The sequence below is a fragment of the Myotis yumanensis genome, unplaced genomic scaffold (assembly GCF_028538775.1).
Source record: "Myotis yumanensis isolate MYYU_CA2020_CCGP unplaced genomic scaffold, mMyoYum1.0.hap1 SCAF_23, whole genome shotgun sequence".
In the NCBI taxonomy this organism is placed as follows: domain Eukaryota; kingdom Metazoa; phylum Chordata; class Mammalia; order Chiroptera; family Vespertilionidae; genus Myotis; species Myotis yumanensis.
Window position 1 is genome coordinate 4,231,831 of NW_027223774.1, and position 19,298 is coordinate 4,251,128.

General features: G+C 49.2%; 1 protein-coding gene across 2 annotated transcripts; it reads left to right on the forward strand.

Annotated features, from left to right (window-relative positions):
- Positions 1 to 611: 611 nt before the first annotated feature.
- LOC138999682 (T-cell-interacting, activating receptor on myeloid cells protein 1-like) lies at positions 612 to 18,207 on the forward strand. 2 transcript variants are annotated; one of them, XM_070401877.1, is made up of 11 exons: positions 612 to 831; positions 5,986 to 6,018; positions 6,140 to 6,436; positions 6,754 to 7,050; positions 12,883 to 12,993; positions 14,323 to 14,361; positions 14,769 to 14,852; positions 14,957 to 14,984; positions 15,399 to 15,436; positions 15,882 to 15,919; positions 17,536 to 18,207. In XM_070401877.1, the coding sequence occupies exons 1-11, from the start codon at positions 798 to 800 to the stop codon at positions 17,677 to 17,679; spliced, it is 1,143 nt and encodes a 380-aa protein (XP_070257978.1). In that variant the 5' UTR covers positions 612 to 797; the 3' UTR covers positions 17,680 to 18,207. The 2 variants fall into 2 exon arrangements, with proteins under 2 accessions (XP_070257978.1, XP_070257979.1); XM_070401878.1 differs by lacking the exon at positions 12,883 to 12,993.
- Positions 18,208 to 19,298: the final 1,091 nt, after the last annotated feature.

Here is a 19,298-nt window from a genome sequence, read left to right on the forward strand (position 1 = left end):
GGAACACTTTTTCTTAAGCTTTCCTTTACAGCAGCGGTTCTCAACCTGTGGGTCGCGATGGGTGTCAAACAACCCTTTCACAGGCGTCGCCTAAATACATCCTGCATATCAGATATTTACATGACGATTCATAACAGTAGCAAAATTACAGTTATGAAGTAGCAACGAAAATAACTTTATGGTTGGGGGTCATCACAACATGAGGAACTGTATTAAAGGGTCGCGGCATTAGGAAGGTTGAGAACCATTGACTTACAGGGTCCGTTTCCTCATCCTCCCGGCTTCTCCCTCCCTCCCGATGCCACCACAATGTCTCATCTCTTTGCTGTCAGCTCTGGCCCAGCCCCAGCCCTCTGACGTTCCGGAGGGGCGGAACTCTGAACTTGTACGTGTCACTTCCATGCAAGCCCCGTTGACCAGAGAGACACGGAGCGGCTGTTCTGGTTGCCATAGCTCCAGCTGAATTCTGTGGCCGCGTAGAAGGGCACAAGGGCTATAAAATAATTCGACGAGCAAGTTCTCACATACTGCACACACTTGCGAATGCGCCTTAACGTTGGGCTAGCTGGGCTCTGCCGCCAAGCGGCTCTGAGAGTCAAGCCGATGGGAAGTGGCTTGAGAGGGTGTTGCAATAAATAGTCACAGCTTCCTGATTTCAACTGTGAGGCAGAAACTGGGGGTATCTATCAGTGGAGGATTAAAAACGGTGCTGGTTTTGCATATCCGGGAGTCAAGAGACCATTCCGACAAACAGCAAAACTCAAGAAAGATCCTCGAAAGAGGCGTCGGGGGCCACCATGACCCTCCCATTCCTGGCTCTGTTCTGCGTTGGTAAGTATAGGGGATGGAGGGCCATTGAGGGTGGTGATGAGTTGGGCTATGGAGGCAACTGAACTTGGGGCAACTTGTGGGGTAGGTAACGGGGTTGGACGGGTAAGCAAAGAGCAGAAGCTTTCCTATTATGAACGAGGAATGTGCTGGGTGCGTTACACACATTTTCCTCTATATGCTTCCCCAATTCAGTCGTTGCTGGACTTCTCAATTGCATTTTGCCAGATGCTTGTCACATGTCTGTATACTTTTTCGTTGTTAATCCTCACCTGAGGGTATTTTCTCCCATTGGTTTTCAGAGAGAGTGGAAAGGAGGGAAAGCCTGGGGAGGAGAGAAACACTGATGTGAGAGAGACACATCGATGGTTGCCTCCTGCACATGCCCAAACCCGGCTGGGGATTGAACCTGCAACCCAGGTTCATAAATCAAACCTGAGACCCTTCAGTCCTCGGGCTGACGCTCTAACCACTGAGCCACACCGGCAGGGGCACATGTCTGTGTTCTTTCATAAGTGATATTCTTCTTCAAATTGCTTCAGGTTTTTATTCTTTAAATTTTTATTGATTTTATTTTTTAAAAATGTATTTTTTAATTAAATCTCTATTGTTCAGATTAGTTATTCCTCTTTTTCCCCCCATAGCTCCCCTCCACCCATTTCCCACCCCACCCTCCGCCCTCACCCCCCACCCCCACTGTCCTCATCTATAGGTGCACGATTTTTGTCCAGTCTCTTCCTGCATCCCCCACACCCCTTTACCCCCCCAAGAATAGTCAGTCCACTCCCTTCCTATGCCCCTGATTCTATTATAATCACCAGTTTATTCTGTTCAGCAGATTATTTATTCACTTGATTTTTAGATTTACTTGTTGATAGATGCATATTTGTTGTTCATAGTTTGTATCTTTACCATTTTCTTCTTCCTCTTCTTAAAGGATACCTTTCAGTATTTCGTATAATACTGGTTTGGTGGCGATGAACTCCTTTAGCTTTTCCTTATCTGTGAAACTGTTTATCTGACCTTCAATTCTGAATGATAGCTTTGCTGGATAAAGTAATCTTGGTTGTAGGTTCTCGGTATTCATCACTTTGAATATTTCTTGCCACTCCCTTCTGGCCTGCAATGTTTCTGTAGAGAAATCAGCTGACAGTCGTATGGGTGCTCCCTTGTAGGTAACTGATGGTCTTTCTCTTGCTGCTTTTAAGATTCTTTGTCCTTTGCTCTTGGCATTTTAATTATGATGTGTCTTGGTGTGGTCCTCTTTGGATTCCTAAATAAGTGGAACAACAGATTGCTGTTTCTCGCTCTCTTAAGTCAATAAATACAAATTAGAGTAAAAAGGAAATGGGTTGGAAATTGTATCCAGCTGTGGTATTCTTCTGTGATCGAGACAGAGACAGGCCCTGGCTGGGTGGCTCAGTTGGTTGGAGCGTTGGCCCACACACCAAAAAAGTTTCTGGTTTGATTCCTGGTCAGGGCACATACCCAGGTTATGGGTTCAATCCCTGGTCAGGGTGCGTATGGGAGGCAACCAATCAATATATTTTTTTTCTCTCTCTCCCTTCCTCTTTCTAAAAATCAATAAAGACATATCCTCAGGGGAAGATTAAAGGAAAAAAAGACAGAGATAGAATGAGAAGAGAACAACTTTCTCACACAGAGTCAATGTTAATCCTGTGTCTTTGTATGACTGCATGTTACATGTCTTAGAAAAATTCTGCAGAATAGTCACATCCCCATATTGCCTGTGAGGAATCTGAGATTGACAACAGATGTGACACAGAAATGGAGAAGTTCAATTCAAGTCCGGGTCTGCACAGTCCCAAAGGCAGCAAGTTCCCCCTGAGCCAGGCTGGGAACTTTGAAAGGTCAGGATTTGCACTGGACAGTGCGGCTCAGTTGGCTGGAGTGTTGTCCAACGCACCAAAAGGTCTCCAGTTCAATTTCTGGTCGGGCCACATACCCAGGTTCCGGGTTTGGTCCCCGGTCGGGATGCATGCAGGAGGCAACCAGCTGATGTTTCTCTCTCTCTCAAGTCAATAAACATATAAAAATGCCAAAAGAATAAGAATAAAAGGTGATAACTTGGGGTGGAAATATTTGGAGGGTGAGTGAAGGAAGCCATGGCTGAGAAAACCTAGGGCAGGGAAGTGACAGTGGATCCGATGAGCTCAGTAGCTGTTGGCAAGCCTTTCAGGTAGAGGCCCGAATGACAGAGAGGCTCTGGGCCACAAGGGCTCTGTCACAACTGCTCACCACCTGGTACAACGGCCATCCCTGAGATGAGGTCAGTGTTGGGAAGAGATGTGAAGAAAAGGGAACTGTTGGTGGAAATGTAAACTAGTGCGGCCGCTGTGGAAGTTCCTCCAAAGATTAAAAATAGGATTACCACATGACCCAGCAATTTTGCTTCTGGGTGTGTGTGTGTGTGTGTGTGTGTGTGTGTGTGTGTAATCTGAAGGACCTGAAAACACGACCTCACAGAGATATCTGCACCCGTATGTTTATTGCAGCATTATTTACAATAGTGAAAACATAAGAAAAACCTTAAGTGTCCATCAATAGATGAGTGGCTAAAGGAGTGATATCTGTCGTCTGTCTTTCTATCCATCTATCTGCCATGTAGCTAGATAATGTAATACTGTTCAGCCAGGAGAAAGAAGGAAATTCTGCCATTTGCAACCATGTGGATGGACCTTGGTGGTATTATGCTTGGTGGTATTAAGTGAGACAAGTCAGACTGAGAGAACAAATACTGCATGTTCTCATTCATATGTGGAATCTAAAAATGCCGAACTCATCGAAACAAAGAGAGGATGGTGGTTACCAGGGGCTGGGTGTGTGTGGGAGAAATGGAAGATGTTGGCCAAAGGGTACAAACTTCCAGCTGTAAGATGAGTAAGTTCTGGGGTCTGTTATACCAGCATGGCGACTAGAGTGAACGACACTGTATTGTGAATTTGCAAGTTGCCAGGATGTGGCCCAGTGTCCCCTGCAGAGAATCACTGTCCTAAGCTAATCAAACGAGACCACCCACCTTGGTGTCCAGAAGCACACTTCCTGGGGCCAGTTCGGTTTAGAGCTGTAAGTGCGGCCACCAGATGGGAGGGTGGGGGACACAAGCGTCACTCCTCCGAGTCATATGGGTTTTGGATTGCTGATATTTGCTCTGGAGCACCAGGGAGGTTACCCATGGCCGATGGTAGAGCCAGAGACGCACGTGGCCATTCTGAGAGCGGGAAGAAATACACGAGGGCAAAGGACCAAGTTTTCAGCAGCCGATGCCCTTGCCATAGGCTTGGGGTCTCCCCACCTCTTGCTCCCTCTCAGTTGCTGTGGGTGGGTATGGTGTTGTGCTGAGAGGGGTTTGGGGAGATCACTGCTATTTCTGCTCATCAAAAATATTTGCAAATGACCCTCCCTCCCTGCTCATAAGGCTTCCAGTCAGTCAGTCAACATGAAATTGTCAAACCTTTGCAGAAACCTAGGCACTGTCCCAGGCACCGAGGATATATTCTCTGCCCTCGAGGGGCGCAAGTTCTAGTGACTTCAGATATAAACTTTCCCCAGGGCATGAGGAATAACCAATTGGAGGGTGAACGAGGGTGAGCATGCAGGAGGCAACCAATTGCTGTGTTTCTCATTAAAACTGAGGTATCTTTTCCAAATGGCTTTTGTCACCAGTGATGTCTCTCACGGTCTAGAATAGACAGCACCAGGGGAGGGGAGGGGGCCTTTGCCCTCTACAATGTGACACATCAGAGGTCACCTCAGCGACCACTTGGGGTGATAGAGATATTCAGAAGTGGTCGTGTCCTTTGTCTTCTCCTCCACCATGAAATCTAGAGACAACATGGCAGGATATGGTAGAAGAATAAGGTGGGTAAAGGATGGATGATGGACCAGAGGGAAGGGGGGTGGTGAGAGGAGGTAGGGGAGGGTCAAGGTGGGGGGATAAATGGTGATGCAAGACGGCTTGACTTGGGGTGGTGAACACACAATATAACATACAAATGATATATTGTAGAATTGTACCCCTGAAACCTGTTCAGGAAGGTCATTCTGCCACCTGGTCTATTTAGCATATTAGCTCTTTATTATATAGGATGTGACCCCAATAAATTCAATAAAAAAGGATGAATGATGTGGAGAAGTGGGTCAATTCTGGAGGAAAATGGAAAGGCCATCCACGTCATGGGGGCATTGTGAGAGGAGAGGAACCTGGGATGGAGAAGTGGGGCAGGTGAGAAAGGTAGAGACACTGTGCAGCAGGCTCCCTGAAGATGTCCACATCCTGATTCCTGGAATCTGTGAATATGTCTCCTTCTGTGGCAAAGGGATTAAAGTGGTAGATGGACCCAAAGTTGCTAAGCAGCTGACCTGAGAGAGAGGATCCTGAATTACCTCATTGGCCCCAATGCAATCACAATGGTCCTTAAAGTAGTAAAGAGGAGAAGAGGAAGTCGGACTCATCCAACCATTGCTGGGTGCAAAGATGGGGGAAGAGACGCCCTAGCCAGTTTGGTTCAGTGGATAGAGTGTTGACCTCTAGATTGAAGGGTCCTGCGTTTGATTCTGGTCAAGAGCATGTACCTCGGTTGCAGGCTCCTCCCCGGCCTGGGGCCTGGTCAGGGCACATGCAGGAGGCAACCAACTGATGTGCTTCTCTCACATCGGTATTTCCCTCTCTCTAAAATCAATGGAAAATATCCTCAGTGAAGATTAAAAGGAAAATAAAAAAAGATGGGGGAAGAGGCCACAAGCCAACGCAAGCACTTCTAGAAACTAAGGAAGGCAGGGGACGGGTTCTCCCCTCGAGCCTCCAGAGGAACGCAATCCTGCCGACATCCTGATTTTGGCCAGTGAGACCCGATGCTGGATTTCTCACACCGACCGAATGGCAGGATGGTACACTGTGCTGTGATAAGCCAGGAACTGTGGTAATTTGTTAGAGCAGCCCTGGGCCACTAACAGAAGCCGCGAACAGACTGTGATGCCAGTTGGGTTCTCGGGGAGGGAGCTGGGACTGATGGGGAATAGGATGATGAGGGGTCCATTTGCAGCAAAAGCCCTGGGTGGTCCTTGGGGACCAGGTCAGGGTGATGACGTGGGCTCCAGGCAGGAGCTTCTGTCTCATGGATGATTCCTTTGCAGGGCTGTGTGCTGGCCAAGACCTAAGAAGAGATGGTGAGTGTTTCTAAAGGAAAGCGTTCCTTCTCCTTCACTCCAAATTCCCCTCATCCCTTCTCTTTCTTCAGAAGAGCAGGTGAGTAAATCTAATCCAGACCTGGACTCTGCTTCCTTCCAGGGTCACTTCCCAGGCCCTCCATCCATGCCTGGCCCAGCTCGGTGGCTCCTGCCAATAGTGATGTGACACTGCGATGCTCCACTCCTGCTGAGGAGGTCGACTTCAGGGACATCAAGTTTGCTCTCAGAAAGAACAATGCTTCTTTCAAGTTCTCTCCTGATTCCCCAGAGGGCCGGGCAGAGTTTCACCTCAGTGATGTAAAACTCAGTGACGCTGGAGAGTACACCTGTGAATACAGGACAGGGAGCCCCACCAGAAGGTCACCGCCCAGTGACGTCCTTCTACTACTGGTAACAGGTGAGGACGGGTGCTCAGAATGACACACCATCTCCCTAGGATAGGGATGAGGGGGGACCCAGAGAATGAGAGAGGAACAGGGGTCTCACCTCCAGTGTAGATGGGAGGTGAGATGGAGAAGGACAGGAACAGAGCTGGGGACCCTGCCCTCATCCAGGGCTTGTAGGAGGGACATCTCCTTCCTGGAGTCAGAGCAGAAAGAGGGTGAGGCCAGGTGTCTGTCACTTCCCACACTCCCTGGGAACCTGCCAGGACAACAAGCCTGAGCGGGGACCCCAGGCTTCTGCCCATGACTTCTGAGCTTCCTTCTCTTACAGGAGAATTACTTAAACCTTCCCTCCACGCCCACCCAGGGCGCAAGGTGACTGCAGGAGAAAACGTGACTCTGCAGTGCCAGCAGCCCAGGCATGTGACAGAACCTCACATGTTTGCTCTACTGAAGAAAGGAACCTCAACACCCATACAGCTCCAGGGTCCAACAGGAATGGAGACAAACTTCTCCCTTCTAAGTGTGACAGGCAGTGACACTGGGGCCTACAGCTGTGTGTACTACCAAACAAGGGCTCCTTTCTGGGCCTCAAAGCCCAGTGATGAGCTCATGATCTCGGTGACAGGTAAGGTTTTGACCATCAGGGGGACGATGGCTGGGTTATCTGCCAGCTGACGTTCTGCCACCTGGAGTACATCAGAAGGAGGTTCCATCCCTATAGGACTCTGGAGCTGGGAAAAGTCACGTGGGGGAAAGGAAGTCAGGGCCAGGATGCCGTGGAGGAATGGACAGGATCTTCTGCTAACAGAGGGAGTGTGAGTGGTGGAGAATCACAAGACAGGAGGCTGGGGGATTTGTGATACCTGGCCCCACTAGGAAAGTAAGATCTAACCTCAGAGTCCCCACCTGGCAGGCCACACTCATTCAGACTAAAGTGTGCATGATACCTCCTGGAGTCATACAGTAGGAGGGTCCACAAAGAAGGCAGAGGAGGGGGTAGAATAGCAAAGGGCCTGGGAAATATCTTTCCCAGACATACTCAGAGGCCTCCGGACAGATGCGCTTCATTTTCATTCTCTACCATTCGTGCCTTTTAACTCAACTAAGTGGAGGTTTTCTTTTCCTGCTTAGACTTTTTTTAAAAAGGGGTGACTTTTTTTAAAAATATATTTTATTGATTTTTTACAGAGAGGAAGGGAGAGAGAGAGAGTTAGAAACATCGATGAGAGAGAAACATCGACCAGCTGCCTCCTGCACATCTCCTACTGGGGATGTGCCCGCAACCCAGGTACATGCCCTTGACTGGAATCGAACCTGGGACCTTTCAGTCCGCAGGCCGACACTCTATCCACTGAGCCAAACCAGTTTCGGCAAAAGGGGTGACTTTTTTAAAAAGTTGTGGTAAAAATGCATAATATAAAAGTTACCATTTTAACCACTTAAAAAATTCCTAGAATGTAAAGCTCATATCCTCACACAGGATATTTTTCCATTGATTTTCAGAGAAAGTGGAAGGGAGGGGGAAAGACGGAGAGAGAAACATCGATGTGAGAGAGACACATCGATTGGTTGCCTTCAGCACACACCCTGACCAGGGCTGGGGATTGAGCCTGCAACCAAGGTACATGGCCCTAGTCCTTGGGCCGATGCTGGCTGGTGCTGTAAAGCTCTTTTAAATTAAAGTATACTTGCTATACAATAGTTTTAAGTGTACAACATAGTGAGATTTCACATTTATATGCCTAACAAAGTGATCACCACAAAAAGTCCACTATTCATCTGTCACCACACAAAGTTATTATGATACTAGAGGCCTGGTGCACGAAATTCATACATGGGTAGGGTTCCTAGGCTTGGCCGGCAATCAGGGCTGATCAGGGCCTTCCTTCCCCCGGCTGCTGGCCGTGCCTTTCTTCATTCTGTGCCACACCCTGGTGGTCAGCACACATTATAGCGGGCGGTCAAACTCCTGAGGGGACAATTTGCATATTAGCCTTTTATTATATGGGATAATTGACTGTATTTCCTATGCTGTACTTTACATCCCCACGACTTACTTATATGGTAACTGTAAGTTTGCACCTCTTAATCCCCTTCACCTTTTTGCCCATACTCCCACCACCCAAGCCTCTGTATCTTATGAGTCTGTTTGTTTAGTTTGTTCATTTGTTTAGTTCTTTTAGATTGCACACATAAGTGAAATGATATGGTGTTTGTCTTTCTCTGACTTATTTCACTTAATACCGCCTAGGTCTATTCATGTTGTTACAAGTGGCAGGATTCCATTCTTTTTCATGGTTGAGTGATATTTCAGTATGCCTTTGTGTACACACACACATACACACACACACACACACACACACACATATATATCTGCTTCTGTTTTATCCATTCATATATTGATGAACATCTAGTTGTTTCCATATTTTGGCTATCCTATATAATAAAAGGCTAATATGCAAATTGTCCCCTCAATCAGGAATTCGACCGGAATTTTGACCAGGGGGTGGGGCCGGCCTGCCATCCACCTGGAACACCCCGCCCCCGATTGCCCCTCCCCCCAATCAAAACTAAAACTCTGTCCCCATTAAACAACTCCTCCCCATTCTCCCTCCCCCAGTCCCTGGCACCGACATTCTACTTCCTGTCTCTATGAATATGACTAGTATAGACATCTCATATAAGTGGAATCATACAGTAGTTGTATTTTTGCCCTAGCTGGTTTGGCTCAGAGGACAGAGTGTGGACCCACAGGCGGAAGGGTACTGAGTTTGATTCTAGTCAAGGGCATGTACCTCGCTTGCAGGCTCAATCCCTGGCCCTGGCCAGGGTGCGTGCGGGAGGCAACCAATTGATGCCTCTCTCTTACATCGATGTTTCTGTTTCTCTCCCTCCCTTCCAATTTCTTTAAAAATCAATGGAAAAATATCCTCAGGTGAGGATTAACAACAAGAACAAAAAAGACACTTAGTTGCAAGTGACAAAAATCTACTTGGAAGTAGCCTAGAAAAAGTGTGGCGGTGGAGGGTAATACATGGGTCCACAGAATTAATGGGATCATTCAGTGCCCAACCTGGCACTGCTGACATATTGAGCTGGCTAATTCTTTGGCGGTGGTGATGGGGGGGGGGGAGGATGCATGCTGTGTTTCAGAGGGTGTTTAGCAGCATCCCTCACCCCTACTCACTACATGTCTCCCTTGCCACTTGTGACAACCGAAATGTCTCCAGACTTTGCCAGGTGCTCCCTGGGAGGCCACGTTACACCAGGCTGGAAACCACAGGCTAATGAACTAGTGAATTATGGGAAATGCATGGATGCCAGTGGGCTTCAGGGACCAGAAGCACAAACTGACGTTCTGCCTGATTCTTTTCCTGACACGTGTGTTTCTACTGTGTCTGTCTCACCCTTTGAGTCTGGACTAGCTTCCTCTTTGGGCAGAGAGCACGGCTTTCAACAGATGAGTTCACAAGTTCTATCCTTGGAGAAGGGACGGATCTTCTGTCCCAGACCCCATTCAAAGAGCTGGGGAGGGACTGTGAATGGTCCTGGTCCATTCAGCCTGTGGCCCAACCATGGGGACATGCTCACTGGAGGGTGAGGCAAGAAAATCCCCACTCCATCCAGGGGGAATGAGAAGTTCCAAAGAGAAAGAAGGGTGCTATTCTCTGAATGTCTGTGTCTCCCCACATCCATGTGTTGAAATCCTAGTGCCCCAATGTGATGGTATTTGGAGATGTGGCCTCTGGGAGGTGCTCAGGTCATGAGGGTGGAGCCCTCGTGAATGGGATTAGTGCCCTTATAGAAGAGACCCCAGAGAGCTCCCTGTCCAATTGTGCCATGTGAGGATAGATGAAGCCTGCCTCCCAGCAAAGGGCCCTCACTCTACCATGCTGGCACCCTGACCTCTGACTTCCAACCTCCAGCACCGTGACTGGAAAATGTCTGATGTTTAGAAGTTGCCCAGCCTGTGGTATTTGGTTGGTAGCCTGATGGACTGGAGCGTCTAACGAGGGGGACATGCACTCAGCAAAGGCATTTGTCACAGAGTCACAGACCCCTGGCCATAGGAGGAAACTCAGGCCACTAATGCTGGTGTGGAGACCACTGACAACAGGGAGAACTGTCCCCTCTACCCCATGCTGGGGCCATGGAGCCCAAGGTGAGGCGGCAAGCCTGGGCATTGGGACAGCTTTCCTGCTCTGTGGTCCATTCACCCTGTTCTGTTCTCTAGGTCAATAGGAAAGATAGTCAGTGTTCCTTCCAGGGATAGATATTTGGGGGGGGAGGGGGTGTAACATTCAAACAACCTGAACCACTTGGAGAGAAACGAGCACCCAGCACCTGGGTAAATGGCCCCATGGTTGGGAATGGTGTGAAGGGAGCTTTGTTTTGCAAATAATTATAATAACCATTTGGTTTTAGTTGGGGCCCATTAACGAATAACCCATTTTCCCAGATTACTGAGCCTGTCTCTGTCTCAGTTTCCTCACCTGTTAAATGGGGTTGATAGTAGCACCAAAATGATGGACTCATGGCAAGAATCTGATGAGTCATTTTATCTAAATGCTCTCCATAGCAAATGCCATATGAGTATTTGCTGTTGTCATCATCATGAACATCCAAAACTTCTCCCTCTGAATTCTGAAACAGTCTTATCAAGGGATACATTCCTAATGGGAGACCTTCCAGAAAACAGTAGGCCAGAGAATGTGTGTCTCCCTGTCATTATAATGGTAAATGTTTTCATTACTATTAGTTAGGAAGATCGGTGGGAAATTATATGATGTTGAAGGTCTTCCAGGTTCTACAAAGGTCAGGGGTGTGTGTCTGTCTCTTTAACTCAGTTCAATTGTATGTGACAAGCTTTTAAGCACAGATGAGATGATCTTTTCCAAAAGGGGTGATAAAACAGAGAGGGAATCCCAGTCAGTGAGCATCAACTTATGAACCAGGGAGGTCATGGTTGGATTCCTGGTCAGCACACATGCCCGGGTTGTGGGCTCGATCCTCAGTGGGATCATGCAGGAGGCAGCCGATCAAAGATTCTCTCATCATTGATGTTTCTATCTCTCTCTCCCTCTCCCTTCCTCTCTGAAATTAAAGCAGCAAAATGGGAAGAAGAAAGACATAATAAGTTGGATCTCTCTCCACAGAAGGAGGAACTTTTAAATACTTTTGGTTATTCCACAACTGCTGATTAATCTTTTTTTTCCCCATTCCTCTACTTATTCTGGCATATGAGGAACTTGTGAGTTTCTTACTCGATGCTTGTAATTACTGCTGCTTCTGACATGCAGATGCCGGTATACTAATAAAAGGTGACCTGGAATGGCCAAGGCAACTGTTGTCAAGCTCAACCTACACCTTCCAGCTGCTGTCCAAGTCCTGAAAAGAGTCAGCAGGGGCCACACTGAGGAAAAGAGGAGGATGTCGGTGGGGGTGTGCGTGGAGGGCAGATGACGGGCAGGTGCAGGGGTACATGACTCAAACAGGCCAAGGGTTCCCCTTTGGGTTTCCCAAGAGCCTTTCTTAAGCCCTGAGTTTTCGAAGCTGTTGTGGGGCCAGAAGCCTGACCTGCTTCCACACCAGCATGGTGAACTCGTGGAGATGTGAGGGTCACCTGATCGGCCCAGGCGGGAGGCCGAGCGAGGTGGGTGGCAGTAATCCCGACAGAAGGAAAGAGGAAACTGACCTTAACCTCAGCCCTCATTTTCCGTAGACCATTGGTTCTCAACCCAGTGACAAATGCAATGTCTGGTGACATTTTTGGAGGTCACACCGGGTAGGGGGCGGCTCCTGGCATCTAGGAGGCAGAGACCAGAGATGCTGATGCTCAGGACCCCCTCCCCATAAAGAATCATCCAGCCCCACATGTTGTCAGTGCAAAAGTTGAGAAATCCTTCTGTAGACCCATCGTCTAGTTTGCAGTGAGACACCCGTGTTCTTGGCAGGAACTTTGGGGATGGACAACATACTCTCCTCCGGTCCCTGGAGCCTCTAATTACTTAAAATGTGTGCCCCAAACCAGCGGCTGTTCAGGAAATATCTGTCACCTCGCTTGGCACCATCTGCTTCAAGGTCCCTCGTGTGTTTCTCTCCCTTCATTCCCAAGTTCGATCTGCCTTCCCAGTTATTCATTCCTTCTGAACTTGCACAAGTTCAATGCCGCCTCGGGCTCTGCAGAAAGCGGAGCGCAGTGGGCAGGGAGGGCTGAGAGCGCAGGAGGGGTTGTGATGACTAGCTTCCTGGCGGTGGCTCTGAGAAGGAAGCTATGCCTGGTGAGATAGAGAAGCGAAGGCCCTGAGGCGGGAGCGTGGGCAACAGAGGAAATGTGTGGTGGGATGGGTGCCAGGAAACTGTGAGCTCCCTGTGGCCACTCCTTTCGAAGCACGAACTGAAGGAGGGGCGCTCCCGGGGTCTCAGGCCCGTTTTCTTCTATTTTGTCAACTCCAAGGCACCCAAGCCATGAACACCACAACTGTGGATGATGAAGCAACGAAGAGTGCCACAAGTACAGAGCTAGCGACGCTGGAATGTGGCTCCAGCCACACTCCGCTACTCACAGGTGTGACCTGGTGCAGCTCAAGTAACCTCTTCGAGCTTCAGCTTGCTTATCTATAACAAACAAAACCCACCCTTCCTCTATTCTAACCGCTCCCTGCAGCAGGATTACAAAACAGCGAGGTGGCGGTGGGGAAGATGAAATGTTGGGTATGTGAGCAGGCACTCAAAACACGCTCTGTTGGGTTCTTACTATATTGTCCTCAGAAGCGCTATAGAAAACGGGCGAGATACTCCATTTATCCTGGAGCCACAGCTGTATCTGATGTATGAGAATTCTGTCCAGCTGTGCTATCCTGGGTTCTCCAGAGAAATATTACCGATCAGTATGTGTTATATATATATGAGGCCCGGTGCATGGATTCATGCCCCAGTGGGGTCCCTCAGCCTGGCCTGCACCCTCTCGCAATCCGGGACCCCTTGGGGGATTTCGGACTGCTGCTCCCCCTCATCCTGGTCCCGCTGTGCCTACTGCTGGAGATGCTCGCAACACTGCAGCTGCGCTCACCAGCCATGAGCCTGGCTTCTGGCTGTGTGGTGCTCCCCCTGTGGGAGCGCACTGACCACCAGGGGGCAGCTCCTGCATTGAGCATCTGCCCCCTGATGGTCAGTGTGCGTCATAGCAATCGTTCAAATGGTCAACCGGTCGCTTAGGGATATATATATATATATATATATATATATATATATGGTTAAAATTTTTATATTTTTACTTATTGATTTGAGAGAGAGAGAGAGGAAAAGGAGAGAGTGAAACACTGATTTGTTGTTCCACTTACTCATGCACTCACTGGTTGATTCCTGTATGTGACCTGTCTGGGGATTAAACCCACAACCATGGTATATTGGGATGTGCTTTAACCAACTGAGCTAACTGACCAGGGCTATGATATATATTATATATACACACAGAGAGATTATCTCAGTTATAATTATTGCAATATATAGCATATATCCTATATACAATATAATATACTATATATCCTATATTTGTTTCCTTTTGGAAATTTGAAAAATACTACCTAACAGAATAGAAATAATAAGATAACAGATAGTCATGCATCACCACCCAGAACGACACTCATCCCCATTTAGTCATATTTGCTACAAGTTGCTTTCTCCCCACAAATGAAGTCCTCTTTTCCTCCCCACACCATACCCGTGATCTCGCCCCCTCCGGTGGAAACGTCCACCCTGACCTTGGTGTTTTCATTTGTGTGCATGTTTTTAATATGCTTACAATATAGATACACCTGTGATATAGACTTTTAAAAATTACACACCAATGGTATACTGTGATGGTTGTTCTGCGACTTGGAATTCTGTCTTCTAGATGGAACGGAGTCTCCTACGGGAGCAGGAGCGGCACTAGGTAAGCGAAGAGACCCTCCTGGGATAGAGTCCTTCAAACACGGGATGAGGCTCCCCGAGAGCGCTCTATTGCTGGGAACATCCTTGGGGGTGTTTCTCTATATTCTGGTGATGCCAGAAGATTGTGGTTCAATGCAATGTCTTTCGAGGTGGGTGGGGTTGGAGTCCCAGCTGTGGGTACTCGGTAGTTGGGTGCCTTTGGAAACCTTTCAACTCTCTGGCCCTCAGCTTGTGCCTCTGTAAAATGGGCATCATTCTTTCTCTCTCCCCCTGGGATACTTGTGAGCAGGAGAGAAGGGTAGTGAGTTTCCAGCATGTCCCAGGAACACCATCAATGGGAGACATGGTTAGGCACCAGAACAGGTCTCGGGAAACCAACGGGGCCTCCCCCCTGCTCTCCCCTCACAGGAACCACGGAAATCATCCTCATTGTCATCGTCCCCCTACTCTTCCTCCTCACAGCCTTCCTCATCTGCAAGTACACCTGCTGCGGTGAGTCAGGACAGTGGCTGAGTCTTCTGGGGGCAGTGGGGGAAACATAACGACAAAGCTAACACCACAGGGTTCATTCCTCCCCTTCTCTTTTTCATCCCCAGGGGCAGCTCTTAAAAAGATGACCAAAAGGTAGGCCACTCAGAGAACCCCACCAGCCAACACTTCACGGGTCCTCTCTTATTCCCTGGGCTACTTACTCTTCTTTGTTACATCAACCTTTTATGTGCCTCAGCCCAGCTCCCACGACCACCCCGAATCTGTATGTTCTCTCTTCTTACCACCCCCCTCCACTTCCCACGCAATGTCCTTTCCTTGGATTCTTTCCTCATGGCCGTGCTGTCCCCAACCACTTCCTTCTCCTTGGCCCTCAAGACCTTCCTGAGCATATGAGGACTCGGAGACCCGAGGGTGGGGCGTCTGAGCTGGGAGGAGGTGGGGAGACTTGGGTGACTTTCTTTGCGTCTCACCTCCTCCCACACAGGATCTTGATTTCTCCCCCGCAACTTCCTTGATCTCCAATACTTCACTGTTTCTCTCTCTCAGCTCCCATTCTTCTAAGAAAGCTGAAGAGGTGGTGACAGGTAATCAACCTGGGAAAGAAAATGGTGTTGGTGGGGGGGGGATGGTCCGTGTGTTCTGTTTGTAAATGTTTACATGAGTATGGGATGCAGGCATGTGGTGTGTGCACACATGGGTGCTGTGCGCATGTCTGCACATGTAACCGGGCACATATTCATGTGAACACATGTATGTACATGTTCAGAACGAGTACAATGTGTGCACTGAGTAAGCATGTGTATGTCTGTGTGGTTTGTATGTTGTTTGTGCACATGTGCACATGAGTAGGTTGGATGTTTGTGTGCATATACGTGTGAATGTGTATATGTGAGTATTGCATGCGTTAGTGTGTGCACACGTGTGCGTTATGTGAGTATACATGTGTAGCTGTGTGCGTGTGTGTGTGTGTGTGGGGACATGACCCCTGGAGCTGGGAGTGAACAAATGGTAGAATCTTCTCCCTTGCAGATGCATCTCCAGCTATGCAGAGCTGCTCTCCTGCCCTGGTGAGTTTCCCGTCAGCCCCTCGCTCAGCCCAGGCTCTCCATCGCGCCCCGTTAGTTTTGTCAGTGGCCTGGGCCTTTGCTTTCATCTGCCCCAGCCCTTCCTCTACATTTCAGGAGAACCAGTCTGAACTCATCTATGTGACTCTGGCCGTGGGACCCTCATCCCATGATGCCTTTGTGAGGACACTTCCTCGGAGGATTAACGGGGTGGTTTAATGAGCTCACAGTGCGGGGGTGAACCTGCAACCTGGGTCCGTGCCCTTGGCTGCAATTGAACTCAGGACCCTTCAGTCTGCGGGCTGATGCTCTATTCACTGAGCCAAACCAGCCAGGGCTAATCCCACCTCTTAATGAAAATATCGTAAGGTCCCTCTGTAAAGCACTTGCCACACTGTGCTCCACAGAGCAGACCCTGCATCGGTTATCAGTAGCAATATTAAAAGTAACCCTTACCTTTTTCCCTTTATAACTCAATTTTTTAAAAACTGTCAAAATGCACATAACAGAAAGTTCACTGCTGTAACGTGTACGATTCAGCGACATTTGCTAAGTTCACAATGTTGGGCCACATCACCATCATCTAGTTCCAGACATTTCCCCCAAAGGAACCCCCACGCCCTCGGAGCAGTCACGCCCCATTCCCTCCCCCCTCCTCCAGCCCCTGGCAGTAACTAACCTGCTCTCTGTCCCTATGGATTTACCCATCCTGAGGGTTTCCTACTAACACTTATTTTGGTACCTGTCTGTAGAAATTATCTACTGCTGCGTAACAAGTCATCCCTAAACATACCTGCTTAAAGCAGCATCGATCCACCTACCTGTGGCGAGGACCTGGTGCGGCTGAGCTGGGTCTCCCTCTGGGTCGCAGAGCTGTGAGGAGCGTTCGGCCAGGGCTGAATGGGGGCTTCGCTAGGAGAGGCCATGCTTTCACACTCACCCAGGTGGTTGCTGCCAGGATTCACTTCCTTGGCTGTTGGCCGGAGACCACGCTGGCCGTGGGGGCCTCTGCGTAGGGCAGCTCCTCACATGGCAGCTGGCTTCATCAGCGTGAGCGAGCCTGGGACGGCCGGGGACAGTAGAGAAGCCGTGGACAGTGGGCATGAGAGAAGGCACAGTCCTTCGTCCGCTCATCTTTGACATAACATCCAGTCCTTTGGGCGTATTTTTGTTTTTGCTGTGTTCCTGTAACAGATGTAAGACACTAGGTCTGGCTAACCCTCAAGCCTGGGCCGATGGCTTAGTTGGTTGGAGCATCATGTAGTACACCAAAGGGCTCAGGGTTCGATTCCTGGTCAGGGTACATACCTAGGTTGCAGGTTTGATCCCTGGTTGGGGTGCATACGGGAGGCAACTGGATCAATGTTTCTAGCTCACATCAATATTTTTCTTTCTCCCTTCCTCTCTCTCTAAAAATCAATAAAAACATCCTGGGGTGAGGATTGAAGAGAAAAAAAAAGGGGAGGGGACCTCACAAAGGCTTGAGGAGTAGGAGGCTCTGGGGAGGGGCCCTGGAAAGCTGTCTGCCACGCTGTTACCATGACTGCCCAGTCCTCACCATGAAACACCCCTCCCTTCTCCATGAAATACTCGATCCTATTCTCCTCACTTCCCTTCAGGATGAAGGATCTCAGGTGTCAAGAGCTGAAGAACCTCAGGGCGTGACGTACGCTGAGCTGAACACCAGAGCCCTGAGCAAGGGCCCCTCCAGCCAGGTGCCGCAGACCCCGGAAACCTGCGTGTACTCGGCCCTCAAGATGTAGCAGGAGAAGACCTGGCACCAGGAAGAACCTCCAACAAGGGGTGGACCATGGGGCAGAGGGCCCTTGGGGGACTAGGCCAATCTCCACTTCAGGCTCGTTTCCTCCTTCTAAGAAAGTAACGTTTATTTTTTTTTAGTGAGAGATATCACTGACATAGAGTGATATGCTGAAAGGGGACTCAGGACGGGGGTTCTGGTCACTGCCGGGAAGGTCAACCACGTGATGAGAAGGTTGGGGATCGGAGCCAGGTGCTATCAGCCGGTCCTCTGGGGAAGAGGGAGGCTGGGGATGGACTCAGTCATGTGGGCAACAATCCAATCAACCACGGCTGTGTGATGACATCCCAGCGAAGATGCTGGACACGGAGACTGGAAAGCTTCCGGGTTGGTGACACACCTTCATTTACTTGGAGGGTGGACACACCCTGAGGGCATAGCAAGTTTCACTTCTGGAACCTTCCCAGACCTCATCCTGTGTGTGTCTCTCTTCACTGAGCTGGTACTGATTTGTATTCTTTATCTAATAAAATTGTAACCCTAAGTATAGCACTTCCTTGAATTCTACGAGTGGCTCTAGGAAATTATTGAATCTGAGCGGAAGTAGTAGTGGGAAGCGCCACCATGTCTGGCTGTTGGTCAGAAGTGCAGGTGGCCGGGGAACACCTGAGCCTGCAGCTGGTGTCTGCAGTGAGGGGCAGACTTGTGGGCACTGGCCGCCAACCTGTGCGGGCTGTGCCAACTCCAGGTGGCACGTGTTGGAACTGCACTGCGGCTCAGAAGCAGGTCCTTCTCCAGTCCGGCTTTCAGATTAGACCCCAGCCCTGGATGACACAGTGACTGCAGCCCAAGGATCCTGATAGGTTGTGCCTGTTTCCCTGGCCCTCGGGCCGAGGAGAGAATATGGGTGTGTTGCTTACGCCACTATGTTTGTGGTAATATGGTAACACGGCAACAGAGAACGAATGTGCTCACTCAGACCCTCCGTGCAGCTTCCACAGCACGGTGCTGCGACAAGGAAACACTTCACCACTAGGAGGTGAGAATCAGCTTCAGATGATTTCCTGGAACAGGAAGTGAACGGGCTTTTGAGACCGAGCTGGGTTCCACTTCTGTCTTTGAGCAAGGGACCCTGCCTTGCTGGGCCTCAGTATACCTACCTCCAGTCAATGAGCCCAAAGGAATTCTACCAAACACACTGGGCCGGAAGCACACCAAGTCACCTGTACGGTGAAGCTGGAGATCGTTCAACATGCAGGTAAACTGGGATTTACTCTTCTAAGCGGCGGAGGCACCAATATTTTCTGACCTAGAGACAAAAAGCCGTGAGGAGGTGTGGTACGCTGATGGAGAGGAAAAGAAAAGAAGTGCTTGTGATTTCACACCTCCTGGTCATCTCATTTCGGGGGGAGCCACTGTCTGAGAGCCTGTGAGTCACACACATTCATTTCCCAGGAGTCAAAGACGATTTTATTATTTTTTTAAATGCTTTTTAAAAATTGATTTCAGAGAGAGGAAAGGAGAGGGATAGCAACATCAATGATGAGAGTTGTTGATCGGCTGCCTCCTGCACGCCCCCTACTGGGGATCAAGCCTGCAACCCGGGCATGTGCCCTGACCAGG

What these genes read in the sequence shown, in the direction of transcription:
- LOC138999682 (XM_070401877.1), top strand. Translation starts at nt 798, where the DNA reads ATGACCCTCCCATTCCTGGCTCTGTTCTGCGTTG. An exon ending in CCTGGCTCTGTTCTGCGTTG is followed by an intron (nt 832 to 5,985) that starts GTAAGTATAGGG and finishes ATTCCTTTGCAG; the next exon opens with GGCTGTGTGCTGGCCAAGAC. An exon ending in CTTAAAAAGATGACCAAAAG is followed by an intron (nt 14,985 to 15,398) that starts GTAGGCCACTCA and finishes TCTCTCTCTCAG; the next exon opens with CTCCCATTCTTCTAAGAAAG.